This window comes from Rhinolophus hipposideros (assembly GCF_964194185.1).
Source record: "Rhinolophus hipposideros genome assembly, chromosome: 21".
Lineage (NCBI taxonomy): Eukaryota > Metazoa > Chordata > Mammalia > Chiroptera > Rhinolophidae > Rhinolophus > Rhinolophus hipposideros.
In genome coordinates, this window is record NC_138067.1 from 193,766 (window position 1) to 209,316 (window position 15,551).

At 51.8% G+C, this 15,551-nt stretch overlaps 1 protein-coding gene across 1 annotated transcript in view; it reads left to right on the forward strand.

Moving 5' to 3' along the window:
• Nucleotides 1-15,551, forward strand: part of FANCA (FA complementation group A) — a 40,814-nt gene that overhangs the window by 13,900 nt on the left and 11,363 nt on the right. Inside the window, exons 15-29 of the mRNA XM_081031633.1 lie at nt 635-745; nt 1,992-2,087; nt 2,173-2,232; nt 2,915-3,003; nt 3,760-3,820; nt 3,915-3,964; nt 6,912-6,988; nt 8,260-8,373; nt 9,400-9,536; nt 9,963-10,033; nt 10,329-10,425; nt 10,501-10,688; nt 11,874-11,970; nt 12,977-13,153; nt 14,350-14,423. Coding sequence (XP_080887759.1) covers nt 635-745; nt 1,992-2,087; nt 2,173-2,232; nt 2,915-3,003; nt 3,760-3,820; nt 3,915-3,964; nt 6,912-6,988; nt 8,260-8,373; nt 9,400-9,536; nt 9,963-10,033; nt 10,329-10,425; nt 10,501-10,688; nt 11,874-11,970; nt 12,977-13,153; nt 14,350-14,423 — 1,499 coding nt within the window. The remainder of the gene's footprint in view (nt 1-634; nt 746-1,991; nt 2,088-2,172; nt 2,233-2,914; nt 3,004-3,759; nt 3,821-3,914; nt 3,965-6,911; nt 6,989-8,259; nt 8,374-9,399; nt 9,537-9,962; nt 10,034-10,328; nt 10,426-10,500; nt 10,689-11,873; nt 11,971-12,976; nt 13,154-14,349; nt 14,424-15,551) is intronic.

Sequence of the window (15,551 nt, forward strand, 5' to 3'; positions counted from 1 at the left end):
GGTATAACTGGGAGCTGACTGGCTATGTGGGGGGGGCTCCCTTTTTATCAGATGGTGTTTGCGTCTGCCCACACCATCGTAGTGTTCAAAAGAATTGTGTTCTCTCTGAGAGAACTGCTGCAGCCGGGGCCTTCCGGTGATTAAACAGCGACCCGCAGCATATGAGGGTCTGTGACCGGCCCAGCGCCAGGACTCCAGGTTGTTGGGGTGTGTAGCTGGTTCTGTTTGGGCCTCTTTGGCTGTGTATTCGGGGCCAAGGCCTGTAAGAATCTCCGTCTCCCCAGCCTCCCCTCAGGCGCCCTTGGTTCCTGGAAGGTCTGCTGCTTCTGCTGCTGCTTTCAGTGACCTGAGGGCCTACCCTCTTTGGCTGACTCTCCTATAGTGATGTCATGCCCTGGGGCGAGTCTGGAAATTGTGCGTTCACTGTTTGGAGTGGCTTCATCTCACGGAAGGGTCGGTCTTTGTTAGGGCACAAAAGACACCGCAGCTACCATTTCAGCCTATTTCTTTAGTCGAAGTGTGGCCATGACATTGGAATGATCTAAACCGAAATGGCTCTGTGGTTTCTCTGTTTTTGAGGCACACACACAGCGGAACGCCCGCCACCCATGCCTCGTGCCCCTCTACCCTTCAGGCTTCTTTCGGGAGCGCAAGGGGCCCCCACAGCTGCAGCAAAAAGTCACTGGTCTTCTTCTTCAAGTTCCTGTCAGACCTCGTGCCCTTTGAGGCTCCCCGCTACCTGCAGGTGAGAAGCCGACTGCTGGCACCTTCCTCTCCCTTTCTCCTCAGGCCAAGGAAGGTCCCTAGGGCGTCCCCGGGTCTTCCCTGAGCAGGTGACAGTACAACCAAGATGTCCGTATGTGTTCAATGACAGTGTTTGTGATAGTAAAGTCCCAGCAGTCAGCACTCGATCATCCCTGGGAGGTGGCCTGCAGGCCTGTGTCAGCCCTTTGTGGAGCAACCCTGAGCGCTCGTGCAGGAAGAGCAAGGTGTAGACTTAAGTGTGTGCGGTCCCATTGTCACTTTTTACAAATGCTGTTTTTACATTGAAGGAGAATAATCTGGTAGAATACACCCCAAATTGCCAGTGACTGTTAATTCCGGGTGTGAAAAACTTCACATTTTTATAACAAGCCTGTATTAATCTCATGATGAAAGTACACCTTTCTGAAAGCATTTTTTTTTTTTTTTTAGTTTATTGGGGTGATATTTGTTAGTAAAATTAAATAGATTTCAGGGGTACAATTCTGTATTACATCATCTATATATCCCATTGTGTGTTCACTACCCAGAATCAGTTCTCCTAGCTTTTTTTTTTAATCAGACAACTATACCCAGCATTCGTTTTAGGGTGCTGTCGTTTTAGGGTGCAGGGTACCTGGAAACTGATTCTCACCTTTTTTTGATTAAGAAGTTTCTGTTACATTCCAAAGACTACCTATGTAGTACTAGGATGGAAGGTAGAATGAGTCATGCCCAGCACAGGAGAAGCACAGAGCGCTGCCCTCAAGCCTCTGGGCCTTCCCTCCTCACCTACCCTGAATGCTTGAGCCTCACCTACCTGGGCACCGTCTCCCCAGGAACCTCCTCCCCGGGAACCTCCTCCCCAGGTACCTCCTACCTGGGCACCCCCTCTCAGGCACCGTCTTCCTGGGCACCTCCTCCCGGGCACCACTATTTGTGGCTGCAACTGGCAGCCTTTAAGATGGAAAGGTGCCTCATGATTGGAGGCATGAACGCCACCTGCAGCGATGGGTGCCTCCCTTTGGAGGAATGAGGAAAGGCATGCCAAGGAGGCCCTGGGGTTTGGTGGCTGAGGGGACAGTGCTGTCCCCCAGCCCACCCACTCAGGATTCCGTTGGTCCCACCTCCAGCTTTTGTCCTCGTGCTCTTTGGCTAATTCTTTGATTTTCCTGGCCTCAATATAAGTACCTCCCCAAAAGTCACCAGCAGTTGGCAGACTGATGTCCTGCTCCGTTGTCCACCTGCAGGTGCACATTCTCCACCCGCCACTCATCCCCAGCAAGTACCGCTCCCTCCTCACGGACTACGTCTCGCTGGCCAGGACACGGCTGGCTGACCTGAAGGTGAGTCCAGGCCGCCCTTCCCTCCGACCTCCGCAGCCGCCAGCACCTGTCTGGGCCCTCACCTCTCGTCGTATCTCCTCTGCAGTTTCCTATTGAAAACCTGGGGCTGTATGAGGACTTCTCTGCAACCGGGAACGCCACGGAGGTATCCCTGCGGTGCTCAGCAAGCACAGTCGGGTCTTTGTGGCGCTGGGCTGAGCGTGTGAGCCTTTTCTGTCCACGACTTGGCGCGTCTGGTGCAGTGGGAGTGTGACGGTTACGCAGCAGTGTTGCTTCTGTGATACCTGGCCTATGCTGCTCAGAGCAGGGGCATCTGTTTGTAGGAGAGGAGACCTCTGTCCTCATGGGCTTGATGGGAGAGGTGGGTGTGGGACCGGGCCGAGGCTCACATTTTACTGGAGTTACAGGAAAAGGTGCCGTTTGTATAAACCACTGCCATATGTCCATGTGGCCAGTGTGTATTTTTAAGACCCTCATACTTAACAGTTGTGAATTGCTGGAGAGCTCTTCTAGATGCTGTTAAAGTGAATATTTAAAAACATTTAGTGCACTTTTCCATTTAAGATTTATTGCTGTTCATGAGTAGCCATTTCATAGTTTTTTTAAATATCAAGAGTTTAGTCTGCTGTCACCTCCCCACCCCCCGGAACTCTAGCTAGAACCCTTTGTGGTCCTCGAGGGGCAGGAGGGGTGGCAGTGGCTTCCCAGAGCTGCTGAGCTGTCCCAGGCTGCGCGTTGGTCTGACTTGCTGGGGCAGGGAGCTGTCAGCCCCTTCCCACGGTTCTGCCAGCACGAGGGAGTTTGTCTCAGTGTCCCTGTGCATCCAGCCCCACAGCCAGGCATCCCAGGATGTTGAGAAGGCTGTCACGGTGTTTGAACACACAGGAAGGATTCCTGTCGCCGTCATGGAGGCCAGGTAGGCCATGCCGCTCTCAGCTACGTGCGGTGGGGAGACCGATGCGGCCAAGTGACATCCCAGCGAGGGTCCTGCAGCTGGCTGGTGCTGAGCCCATGCCAGGCATGCATTTTCTTTAAGAATGCATCTAAACCGTGACACCCAACCGCATGTGACACCCCAAACAGCTGGCAGGTGGAGCTGCGTGCAGCCTGCCCTATTCAGAGGGATGGGAATGGGCAGGCCCTTGGTTAGGTTTCATAAGCATGGTTTCTGTTAATGGTCATTGGTAACAGTGTAAAGCCAAGATGGGGAGAGAATTGAATAGCAGAAGCTTGTTGAATTTGGTGTGCACCCAAATGTATGGAATTCTGGTTATTGCCGTCATGGGGTAGCTTTCTGAAGGTATTGCTTCTGAGAAATGTGACCCTCAGCTCCATGGATTTCTAGGTCACCTCCAGGGAGAAGGCTCACATTTGACTGGGAGTGGTCTTTGTGGCCTTGATTAACCCAGGTTTCACGGCCAAGCCCGTGGCAGAGCATTGTCTGGTTCCCTGGGACACGGGGTTGCCACCAGCACAGACCACCCTTTGCATGAAATGTCCCAAGCACAGTGAAAAGGGACTTAGAAATGTGATCCAAAGGATAACCATTAAATGAGACAACCCACCTGGTGCCACCCCTTACCTGCAGTGAGTGAGTGCGAGTTGACGTTTTGTTGTCCTCACTGAAGCGTCCTGATGTCCTCTCGTCTGAGCCTGTGCTTCTGTGTTGCAGCATATTCAGGAGGTCCTACTATGTGGCCCACTTCCTCCCCGCCCTGCTCACACCGCAAGTGGTCAGTACACTCCTTCACGAACTTGGGACCGAGGCAGCAATTAGCAAGGTGTTCCTGTGCAGCGTGTCACTGAGCCTCGTCTTTCCTCTCGCAGCTCCCGAGACACCCTGATAGCCGAGCGGCCTTTATAGAGTCCCTGAAGAGGTGTGCACCGATATCTGTTTGTAGTAGGGTTTGGGACAATGCAGAGTTCCGGTTCTTCTTTAGAAACGTGTTTTAGCACATGGATGTTTTATTTATAAAATATTGGCTCAAAATTAGTTGGTTTGATTTTAAAATTTCTTTGATTCTGAGTATCACCACTTAGCATCTTTTTTCAATGAACATGTAGAAAATTGGTCTGTGAATTAAAGCAAGTGTTACTGGTATATAATCATTGTGAAAGGAGGAGACTTCAAGCAAAGAAGGAAAAGAAACGGGAGACGTGGAAGCCTCGGCTACAGGGCTATGGGTGGGCTCGGACCCGCCCAGATCCATGGAGGCCTTCAGTGGCACAGAGTTGGTTGGTTTCCGAAAGGTCATCCTTGGGAGAAATAGAAAACTATAAATCCTGTTTTCTAGTGGAACTCTCATAAAGTGATGGGACCTATAAGAAGAAAGAGAAAGAGCCTAGAAAGAGAAAATCAGTGTTTCATCTCAGAATAAGACCATTCTCTGGGACCCTTATTTTTATTTATTTTTGATACACAATATTCCAGAAGTACTGAGGGCGATTAACAAAACACCCATATGCCCCCCACACATTAATACTTTACTATCTTTCCTTTTCTTTCTCTCTTTTTTCCCTTCTTCTGCCTACCCCCCCCCACCCCCCGCCAGCTCAAGCCGTTGTTTCTTAGTCTAATTGTGTAGGACCCAGCTCCCTGGCCCATGCTGGTATTATGAGCCTTGCGCTCCCTGTAGCTGAGGCAGCCGGTCGGCTGCTCACAGCAGCTCATGGCAGCTCTCGCTGGCTGCCGGCCACTCACACTTGCCACGGCCACCCACACTTGCCACCGGCTGCTCCTGGCAGCACACTGCAGCTCAGCCCAGCTCCAGGGAGAGCTGTTGTTCACAATCTTAGCTGCAGGGGGCGCAGCTCACTGGCCCATGTGGGAATCGAACCGGCGACCTTTGGTGTTAGGAGTACTGTGCTCCAACCACCTGGGCTAGTGGGGCGGCCCTCCTTTTCTTTTTCAGAGTAAACTAGTACAGACACCATTGAAGTCTCTTAGTCCAGCTATCTTGTCCTCCCATTTCTTTCCAAAGAAACCATTATCCTGAAGTTGGTGTATAATTTTTTTATTTCTTGTTTGATTGCAAATGTTTATAGCTATAAATTGTGTACATACACATCACACAGTATGGTTTTGCGTGTGTTTAAAGTGGGATTGATAGTGTGTCTACTTTCACCCACCCTGTTGGTCACGTGCCCTGGTTAATTTATTTGACTGCTGTGCAGAACTCAGGTGTTTGGCTGTGAACTGCCGCCTGCACTACCTGGGGTGCAGGTCACACACCACGGAGTAAACGCAGTAGGGCTGTGACTGCTGGAGGGGTTGACAATAGGAATCTTAGGTGACCTCCAGTTTTGTGCTCTTCTAACAGTGCTTCAGTGAGCAGCCTTGAGTGTATCTCCAGGAAAAGTCCTAGACTTTTGAGTGGAATTTCATTGATTTTATAGATTGATTTGAGGACAGTTGACTTCATTACGATACTGAGTTTCCCTCCCATGAACACACGAGTACATCTTTATTTATTCACATCCATTTGTAGTGTTTTGGATTTTTCTTTATAAAGAACTTACACATTTTTTTGTCTAGATTGTTTTGATATTATGAACAGTGTATTATTTCCTGTTGAATTTTTCATTGGTTGTTGCTGAGGACCAGGCACTGGTACGCAATGACCGCTGAACGGCTGGATTGTCTTCTGATGTTCTTTTCCCTTCTGTCTTATTTTACGTATCTGATTACTTGGGTTTTTTTCCTCTCTTCAAGTTTACCTCCCTATCCTTTCAGTGAGTGTTTCGTTTCTGGTACTAGATGCTCTCTTTTATGGTAATCTATCCTCGTTTCCTAGCTTCGGTGTTTCATCTTTCATCTCTGAGATCATTAACGGTACTGATGTCTGAAGCTTTCTTTTCTGTGAATTTCTTTTTTTTTTTTCTCCAATTTTTATTGGGGAATATTGGGGAACAGTATGTTTTTCCAGGACCCATCAGCTGCAAGTCAAGTTGTTGTTTTCAGTCTAGTTGTGGAGGGCTCAGCTCACTGGCCCATGTAAGAATCGAACCTGCGACCTCGGTGTTATGAGCACTGTGCTGTAACCACCTGAACCAATTGGCCACCCCCCTGTGAATTTCTCCATTTCCTTGAATTTGCTCTTTCTTTTCACTTACATTGGTTTCTATTTTTTAAGCTGACGGCCTCCAGTACCCGGGGCAGTAGGTGGTCCCCTTTGGTTCCTACTCTCCAGGCTTTTTCCCCTGCCTCACTTGGGGTTCCCATGACTGTGTCTCACTCTGGAGCACAGCTGTCTTCCTTCTGTTGGTGTTGTTGTCACAGTTTGCAGCACTTGGTTGGGGTGCCCACCTGCTTGACCACTCATGTGCAGGCTTCGTGTCCTGCAGGCCGGGCCACTGTCCATGTGTCCCGTACCTGAGCTGCCACTCGTGGACTTGTCACTATGCCCTGACAAAGTCCTATGTCATAATCACAGGACTTGATCTATAATTCTTGGTATTTTTAATGATGTTAATTGGGTGTTTTTGTTACTATTATTTATTAAAAATAATATAAGTCCACTGTAAAAATTTGGAAATTACCAAAACTTGAATGAGAGAAGTAAAAATTATTTATAACCTCTCTACTCAATGAAAGCCGCTACTGGCAGATGTTTAAATGACATGTCATTGAGGGACAGGAAGGACCATTTAAATCCATACATGTGATATTCTTTTTCTTTAAAACAGGGTTTTGCTGTGCACAGTGTTGTATAATTTAGACTTATTGTGTCATATTTTTGTTTTATGATGGTTTTTGAAATTGTAAGCTTGAGAATTAACTTGAGTCGCAGTTGACATGATCTTAACTGTTTTCTTCTAACCCAGAGCGGATAAAATTCCTCCGTCGCTGTACTCTGCCTACCGCCAAGCCTGTTCTATGGTTGAAGAAAAGAAGCCAACAAGTAAGGTCGCCTAGACGAGCACCTCCCATCTCCCTGATCACGAGCTGTGTCCTGTCCTCTCAGTGCTGGTCCGGCCAGTGCTGCACAGATGGCAGAGCCAAACAGATGCCACCAGCTCCCAGGTGTTCAGCCTGGAGGCCCCGACGTGGCCTGGAGGAGCGCCTGCCATTCAGTATTAACCCTACTGTTTGTCACTGCTCTGCGCCCCCTATGGGTGTGACATGGTTTCTCTTTGCCTGTCCTGAGTGAATTCAAGCTTTAAATTCAATGGCCTGTCAGACCCCGCAGCCAGGCTGTTTGTGAAGTGTGTGGTGATGGGGGCCTGTGACAGCTTTCTGACTATTTGGATGGCTGTGTTCTTCTGTGGTGGCTTGGAGATCGTTCTGCTTCTAGGGGACAGCGACGTGGAATGAAGTCAAATTGGAAAGGCTGCAGGAATGACATGGCCGTGCCTGGAGCACCTGCACAGGCGCATCAGCGTGCTCCTGCCCCTGCCCCCACCCCCATTCTGGCCACTAGCAAGGAGACAGTGGTAGACGCCAGCAGGCCTGGTTCTCAGCAATGTCAGTTGGTAAGCAGCTGGTGTTTGCTGCTTCCAACCTGTGACGTCCGCAGGGCCAGACAGGCTCAACGAGGCAGTTTTGTTTTCTAGTTCTGTTGCCAGAACCCTCCTCTCGTGGCCATGGAGACCCAGAAACCTGAGTGGGCATCACGTGCAGGAACCCAACCTAACGTGTGCCTTTGTTGAAACAGCCTAGCTCCTCACCCAACCACACAGAACCGCCTTTTTGGGGGTTCTTAGAGTTTCCTACTCTAGAACATCATGTGATGTCTCACACAGACAGAATTCTTGGGTTCTGTGTCCCTGGTGTCACTGTGAAATCTGTGTGGTGTACTGCACATGCCCGGTGTCACCAGAACTTGAATTTGTTCTGCTTTCAAACACTTAATTTTCAGTCTTTGTTTTATTTTTTTACATCCTATAGTAAACAGCAATGTTTCTTAAAAGTCTGAGAAATAGGGACTCAGACATCATCCATCCCTAACTCATCTCCCTCGCTGTGCTTGTCTTTTTTCACGAGGCACATACTTTTCACACTTGTGGTGTAGGGTGCCTAGAACCATGTTTTTTCTTGAACTTACTTACAAAAGTTTTGACTTTTAATGACAGCATCCAGCCTTAGGCTGGAGGTCCATATTCAGCTGTATGTGAATATGGACCTGTCTGCCCTAATTGTTCAAATTACCCGCCCACCCCCCCACCCCCTCAGATGCAGCCCAGGAAATGAAGGTGGACTCTGGCTGTGCTGAAGGAACGCTGGGACTGCTCACAGCCGCACTGCGAGAGCTCAGGGCCACCTTGACAGACCCTGCCCAGTATGACGGTGAGCATGGGCGGTGGGTGTGCGTTGGGTTCCAGTGGCTGGTCCATTTCCTGCAATTTGGCGTTTGGTAGTTACCTGGCCACGCACTGGCCGGTGTCTAGCGCACGGCACCCTTTCAGACAGGATGGTAGACTGATCCCTGGCAGAAGATAAGTATTCTGCTATTTGGCTTCCCCATAAGCCAGGTGATGGAGAGGAGGCTGGCTGATGTTACTAGGTGTGGGTCTCCTTCCTGTCGGACCTGCCCGAGTAGCTGTCACCTTCTGCGTCTGTGTGACTGAGTGCTTGTATGGAGTAACAGCACGTGCTGTGCAGTGGCCCACAGAGCGAGAGACTCAGTAGCAGTGCTCTCAGATTCTTGTCATGACCAGCACAGAGTCCACAGCCCACAGGCCTTGTGTTTACCTAGCCGCTGCGATAGATTGATGCACATGAACTCATCTCACCCCAGAATACCCTGTGAGAGCCTCACGGAGGACATGCCAACAAAACCGCCTGAGTTCTGCTGCCCCTGGAACCCAGCGCGGCCTCAGAACTGGGCTCCTGCACACGTGGCATCTGTGGCCCCGGTGCCTGGCAGTTCTTGGCGCTGCTGCAGGACAGCTGACCAGTCAGGCCGTGCTTGTGTGTAAAGGCCGCACAGCTCCCCCTCCATGAGTGAGGTCAGCCCACTTGTCATCAGACCTCTGGCACACAGAAGCCATGGCTCTTCGTGTGGGCCGACGCGGTGATGGCTGGGATGCAAGCCTCCAACGTGTGTTACAGTGTGTGTGAGAGTTAGAGGTTATAGATAAAAAGCGCGGTTCATGATGGCAAAGGAATGTGTCAGCCCCCCACAACACAGGGAAAGGCCCCAGTCTGCCCATGTCACACACTCAGCAGTGTCCTCGGCCACCTGCAGTGGCGACACAGCAGCTCAGGGTCAGTGGGCAGTCATAACCAAGAGGTGGCTGCGGTGAGCCAGCCCTGGGGTACAGTCTCCACTCAGTGCTGTCCCCTTGCCGCTCACTGAGCTCCTGTCCACAGATGTATCTGCTCAGGTTGCTGTGGTTTCCGAAAGGCTCTGCTCCACCTTGGGCCTCAGCGAGGACGACAGCATCCGTGAGGCTTCCAAGATCCAGCTCAGCGTCTGCGCTCCAGAACTGGAGCAGCGGGAACAGAAGGTGTATGGGGGTGTCTGGGGGCTCAATGTCGCATCTGCTGGCTTGCGTGGGAAGAGTTGGGCCCCAGGCCCTTCTCGGCACTTGTTTTCCTACATCAAGTGTGTCTGTGGACACAAGACGGCCACAGTCGGCGGCCCAGCCGATAATACGAGCAGAGGCTGTCTGGCCCCAGGACGTAAAACATTTAGTCTTTGGCTTTGCTCTCTGCTGTAAAATTTCAGAACTGGACATGGTGGGATGATAGTTGGCTTGTCACGGTCCCAGGATTTGAGAATGGGGAGTCTTCTACCAGTCGGCATTGGTGTTTCCTCTCCAAATGCAAGCATAGTTTGCAGCTTTGTTAGCTCAGCTGTGGCCCTGCCCATGTCATTTGTGTCAACAACACAAGGTCAGGCTCACACTGCCCTTTGTGACATCTCCTCTCAGGTTGTGGATCTCCTGCTGACGTCTTTCTGTCAGAACCTAATGGTAGCCTCCAGCTTTGCCCCACCAGACAGGTAGAGCTGGGATGCGTCGCTGGGTGGTTTGGTGCTGTCCCGGGGCAGCCTCCCTCGTGGAGTGGAGCTTCCCTGCTCTCCACGAGGACAGTGGCGTCAGCCCTAGTCCCCTGGTTCCTGCTGTGCTGGCAGAGGGGCAGTGCGGACATTTACACAGCAGGGATGTAGCAACCGTTGAGCGTTGCTACAGGAGATCCCGCTGTTGGGGGAACAGCCTGGTTCTCTCGGAGGCCAGGACTGAGTCCCCCAGACTCAGTGGGTGGGACCACACTGGCACTGGCCACTGTTTCTGTAGGCAGGGCTGCTGGGCCACCCGCTTTGTGACGGCCACCTGTGCTCGCACGCTCCTTCCCGCTGTACTCACCAGGCTATGCCAACTGCTGCGTTACCAGGTAGGGCCCTGCCCCCTACAGCTGGGAGGTGGGCTCTGCACCCCACCAGTAGGACCACTTTCCTTTCCTGTTTAGGGCCCCAGCCTTGGTGCGGCGCACGTGCTAGGGTTGGCTGCGCTGGCAGTCCACCTCAGCGAGGCCCGGCCCGCGCTCCTGGAGGTGCTCGTGGGCCCCCCTTTCCCAGCTGGGGGCCTGTCCATCCCCGAGTTCTTCAGCAGCCTCCTGCCGTGTGGGACCCGGGAGTCCCTGCTCTTCTGCCTCAGGTGGGCTGCTCTTCCTTGACCCGTGGTCGCTTGTCCCCTCTGGCAGAAGGAACAGATATGCCCCAGATAATCACTCACGTTTCGGTGTGCAGCCTCACAGAACCTTGTTGGCGTGTATTTACATGTGGACTTGTTTTGGTTTATAAAAATGAGATTGTACCACTTTGCTAAACTGCCATGGAAGTTGTTGACCGCAGACTGCAGACTCTGTGTCCTGCCCCGCGCTCTTCAGAGTTGGGGGGGTTGGTCTGCTCTGTCTCGGGGTCCTGTGCTGCAGCTGTTTCTCTAGGGCAGATTCCGACGCATGGAACTCCCCTGTGCAGAGGTGAACTCACCTTGAAGTGTTCAGAGGCCCATTGTCCTGTCAGCCTGCCATTTACACCCCACCAGTCCCTTCCTGGTCGGGCCCTTGTGTGCGGGACCCCGGGGGGGAGTGCTGCCTGGGCAGGGCACAGCCCGAGGTCCTGTGCAACGGAGTGTAGACTGGGAATTGCTGGCTGGGGCTGGGGTCACAGTTCACGGACTGAAGTGACAAAAAGCATGCAGGAGCGGGAGAGGCGGCACAGGAAAGCCGGTCCGGCCACTGTCCACACCGGGAGGCCAATGGCCTCCCTTCCCCCCTCCTGTGGGCGTTTGGCAACACTGAACATCCCTATTGGGAGTCAGTCCCCGGTCCCCCCACTTTCTTCTCTGCCACCTTCCTGACTTTCTCAGGGCCCCCGGGTCAGTCTGTCTTGCTCGGCCTTGTCCTCCTTATACCTGACAACCTATATGGGCAGGCAGAGGCTGCCCCTAAGGCTGCATATGAAACGGAGCGTGCTCCGGTCCCATAGACCCCTTTTAGGAAGGAACAGGGAGGATTTGCTAACACTCCGGGTCATGAAGGCCCTTTCCCTTCCTGCTTCTCCTGACGTCACTCTTGTCATCATGGCCCCGTGTCTGCAGAGTCCCCGTATCCATGTGTTTCCTGAGTCTCTGCCTTCAGCGTGGACAGAGCCAGGCCACTTGGCTGTGACATGGGCCACTTACCCAGTGTTGCAAGGAGCTGAGGCAGAGGACTGGCCCTCACGCCCCCTGGTTTTAAATGCCCTCAGTTCACTTTTGGGAGATCCAAACTTTCTTTTCTTTCGTCCGTTATTTTGCCAGGGTCACATTTCTGTGTTATAATTTGTTTTCTATTTTCAGATTTTGTACAGCAGCAATTTCTTACTGTCTGTGTAAGTTTTCTTGTCAGTCACGTGATGCTATGTACAGCTGTTTATCTCCAGGCCTTATGAAAAAGGTAGGTCTGTTAGAGTCCTGTTTTACGTTCTCCTGTGTGTCCGAGGCCTTGGCTCCATATTTATCGGGCTGTTTCTTGGGAGCAGCCACAATTGTCTGCTTGGGTGAACACTGCCTTTTCCTTCTGTTCGCTGCGTTAACCGGAGGGGGTGTAAGATGTCAACTACAGATGTCCCTCCCTTTTTTTAAAGAAACACATACTGGTATGTATAAGACATGTAAATTAAAAGATAATTCATAAAAAGTATCTCCCTTTGAACGAAGGGATTCCACGTTTCCACTATAGTTCCCTTGTTTCCTGAGTGCTCGTTCCATTTGTTAGAAGACGAGGGATTTAAAGGTGCATGTTAGAAACCTGAAACGTTGCAAGTGATGGTGTGCTCTTTTTGCAGAGTTTTAGGGAATGTCCCTCGTGAGGTTTGCACCTGGTTCTCAGTTCCAGGCTCCACAGTAGAATCACCTGAGAAGCTTTTAAGGCACAGACTCCTGGGTCTGGCAGTTAAATTGGCATTGGTGTCGAGGAGCTTCGTCCTAGGTGCCCAAGTGTTAAAGCACGAATAGACAGTGGGGGCCCAGAAGGCACATCGCCTTCCCCTGTGCATGTCCACTACCCAGTGTGATCCCGCGGTCTCCCCACCACCCCTCAATAAATGAGGGTATACAGTGAACACATCACTGACATGTTTTGCCATCCAGTGGACACACGTTCTAGTGAAAGCTCCAGTGCCAGCAGCAGCCTGGGTGGGCGGTGCTACGCTGTGGAGGCCATTCAGACGCAGCGTCCAGCCCAAGGACACCTTCCAGTGTGGGCTGAGATTTCCCTACAGGGCTGCTCACTGTAGCACCACCTGTAAGTGGACCGTGGGTGCCCTGTGAGGGCTTGGTGAGGCCCCTGCAGGCGAGGCCCCTGCAGGTGACACAGGGTCTCCATGCTGCCCTGCTGCGCCAACCATGTTACGCGGATATTTTGTGAGCCTGTCATAGCAAACGCGTTCCTCTCTCTCCAGTTCCAGTTCGTTGTGCTCAGGTTGTTCTCAGAAGCCCGAGATCCCCTCTCTCGGGAGGACGCAGCCGGCCTTCCCTGGAGGCCCCTGTACCTGTCCCCCACAGACTGGCAGCAAACCGCCCTCTGTCTGTGGAGACACACAACCTTCCAGGAACTCTCGAAGGAGAAGGAATTTCATGTAAGTCCCACTGTCCCTTCCCTTGCTTCTGGCCTCGTTCTGACTCGCGGGCTTGCGGGTACAGACCTGGGGACGTGGTGGGCGGGCCTGGCCCAGCGACGCTCGAGCAGCACAGACATGGCTGTGCTTGAAACTTACAGGGATTGGTGTTGACTCCCACGCAGGCGTGAGAAACCAGACAGAAAGGTGCTTTCTACTTTGCCTGTTCCCCCGACAGTACCATTTTGCAGAGAATTTTAGGGATGGGTAACAACATGCTTTAAGCCTGTCTGCCAGGCTGTGGTTTGGGGCAGGGCCCCTGGGAGGGAGCCTTGGGCCAGTCCAGTCAGCGTGCCCACACTGCTCGTCTCTGCGCCTTTTCATAGCTGTTCACTCATCTTGGATGTTGGCCTGCTTGTGTTGGTATTTAGAGAAAATGTTCTCAATTGTTTTATTTTGTTCAATTCTTTTACTGTTAACCATCAGTTACATGCGAGTAGGTCTGGCGGTCTGCTTGGGGTGGGGAGCAGTGACACAGGGCGTGGCTGTGCTCACTGGTTACCCAGCAGGTGTCTCACCTGGGCCTTCGCTCTGCGTCTCGCAGCCTTGCCTCTGGTTTGGCTGAGTGCACGTTTCCCAGAGCAGCGTGCTGTTTCATGCCGCCTAGCTTTGGCCCTTCCACAGCTGAAACCTGCTGCATGCATGTTGCTGTGACGTGCTTTTTTATACGCATGAGGTTCTGAGGTTAGTTTGTATCGATACGTGAAATTGTTCAAAGAATTTTAAAACAAGAACTACGCCAGCCACCATGAATATTTGAAGCATGTTTGTATATCAAGTTTATTCAGTTATTCACCCAGCCCCAGGAAACTAGGAAGTGAGCAGTTACTTGAGAGGTGTATGCCCATAGGGCAATCGTTCAATCCAGCAGGATGCTGGAGAACTGTTTTAAGGTGCCAGAGTGACCCATTTTAGTTAGCTTCACACTCAGGGTTGAATGGAGCAGGGCCGGGTGCCAATACCTCAGGCCAGCAGGGGACATGGCGTGAGAATGGAGATTCTGACACACGAGCGAGGCTGCTTCCTGTCGTCCTGTGGGACTTGCTTTCAGCTGGGATGTCACATAACAGTGACACGAAACAACAGACTTGCACACTCCGCCTGCGGGTTCTGTGTGCTGTCCTTGGTGTGGTATCAAGCTGGTCCTTTTCCCTCAGTTAACTTACAGAGACTGGTTACAGCTGGAGCTAGAAATTCAACCTGAGGTGGATTCTCTTTCAGACACAGAAAGGTAAGTGTTTAAAGGGTTCTGCTCTTTAAAATGTTACAGTTTTCTACATGGTCTTCAAGTCTTGAGCTTTGTCATTACATCCTGAATTTAATGTTTAGTTTAAGGTATTACCTACGAGCACAATTTCATTCACTCCTACACTCAAGAAACATTTATTGAACTCCTGTTTGCTAGAAACTTCTAGAATGTTCTAGAAGCTGGGATGCAGCATAAATGACATCAGCCTGCCTATGTGGCACCTTTGTGCAGACAGGCGCCTTTGAGACACACAACGCTCCCCACTGGCACTTCCATCCCCGATACTCCTGACTAGGCCCTCTTCTCCGAGGATGGCACAGAACAGGACCCCTGTGTGGGCTGGGGACAAGCAGGGAGAGAAAGTGGATTAGAGTTAGGACGGGACATGTGCTCTGAGAGCAAGTTCCCCAGGGAGGGGCAGCGGAGCAGCAAGTGCACGTCCCCATGGTGGGAACAGAAATGTCTGCCTTGCGGAGTCTTGCTATGGGGCCTGTGAGTGGCTTCTACTAGTGTCAGCTGGCCATGCCCCTGTCCTCCATGTGGGAAGAGCGCACCCAGCCCGCCGAGAGGCACAGGACTGGGCACATGCCACGTGGAGCGCTGGCCTTGAAGTGGCACCAGCAGTGGGTAAGCCAACGTCTGAGCCCCTTCAGGTCCCCGGGCATATTACTGAGACCATCATGCAAGTGGGATGCTCATGGGGCCCTGGATTTGGGGCCCGGGCTTCAGGGTGGAGGTCAGGATGGAGGTCAGGGAGGGAAATGTGGTATTGAGAGCCCGTGGGGCTCAGAGCCCAAGGGTCAGCACTGGCCGACCTTGAGCCCTGGCCCTCCCGCACATGTGGGATGCTGTCTCCACATTCTTGTCTGGTGTTAGATTCTGGACGTAACAAACAGAAATAATGAAAAAAGGGAAAAGCTGTGGTGATGAAAAGAGCAACTGCTTTCTCCAAGGAAATGGGGTTTTAGTTCCTTTTCTGGTTTGCGCCACACCCGCTTTGGGGTGCTTTGTGCACACACTCATATGTCCTGAGGTTTCTTCCCTTCCCGACCTTCTCTCTTTCTGGCGGGAAAGAAGGAACAGTTTTCTGGTGTGAGGGCCCATGACCAC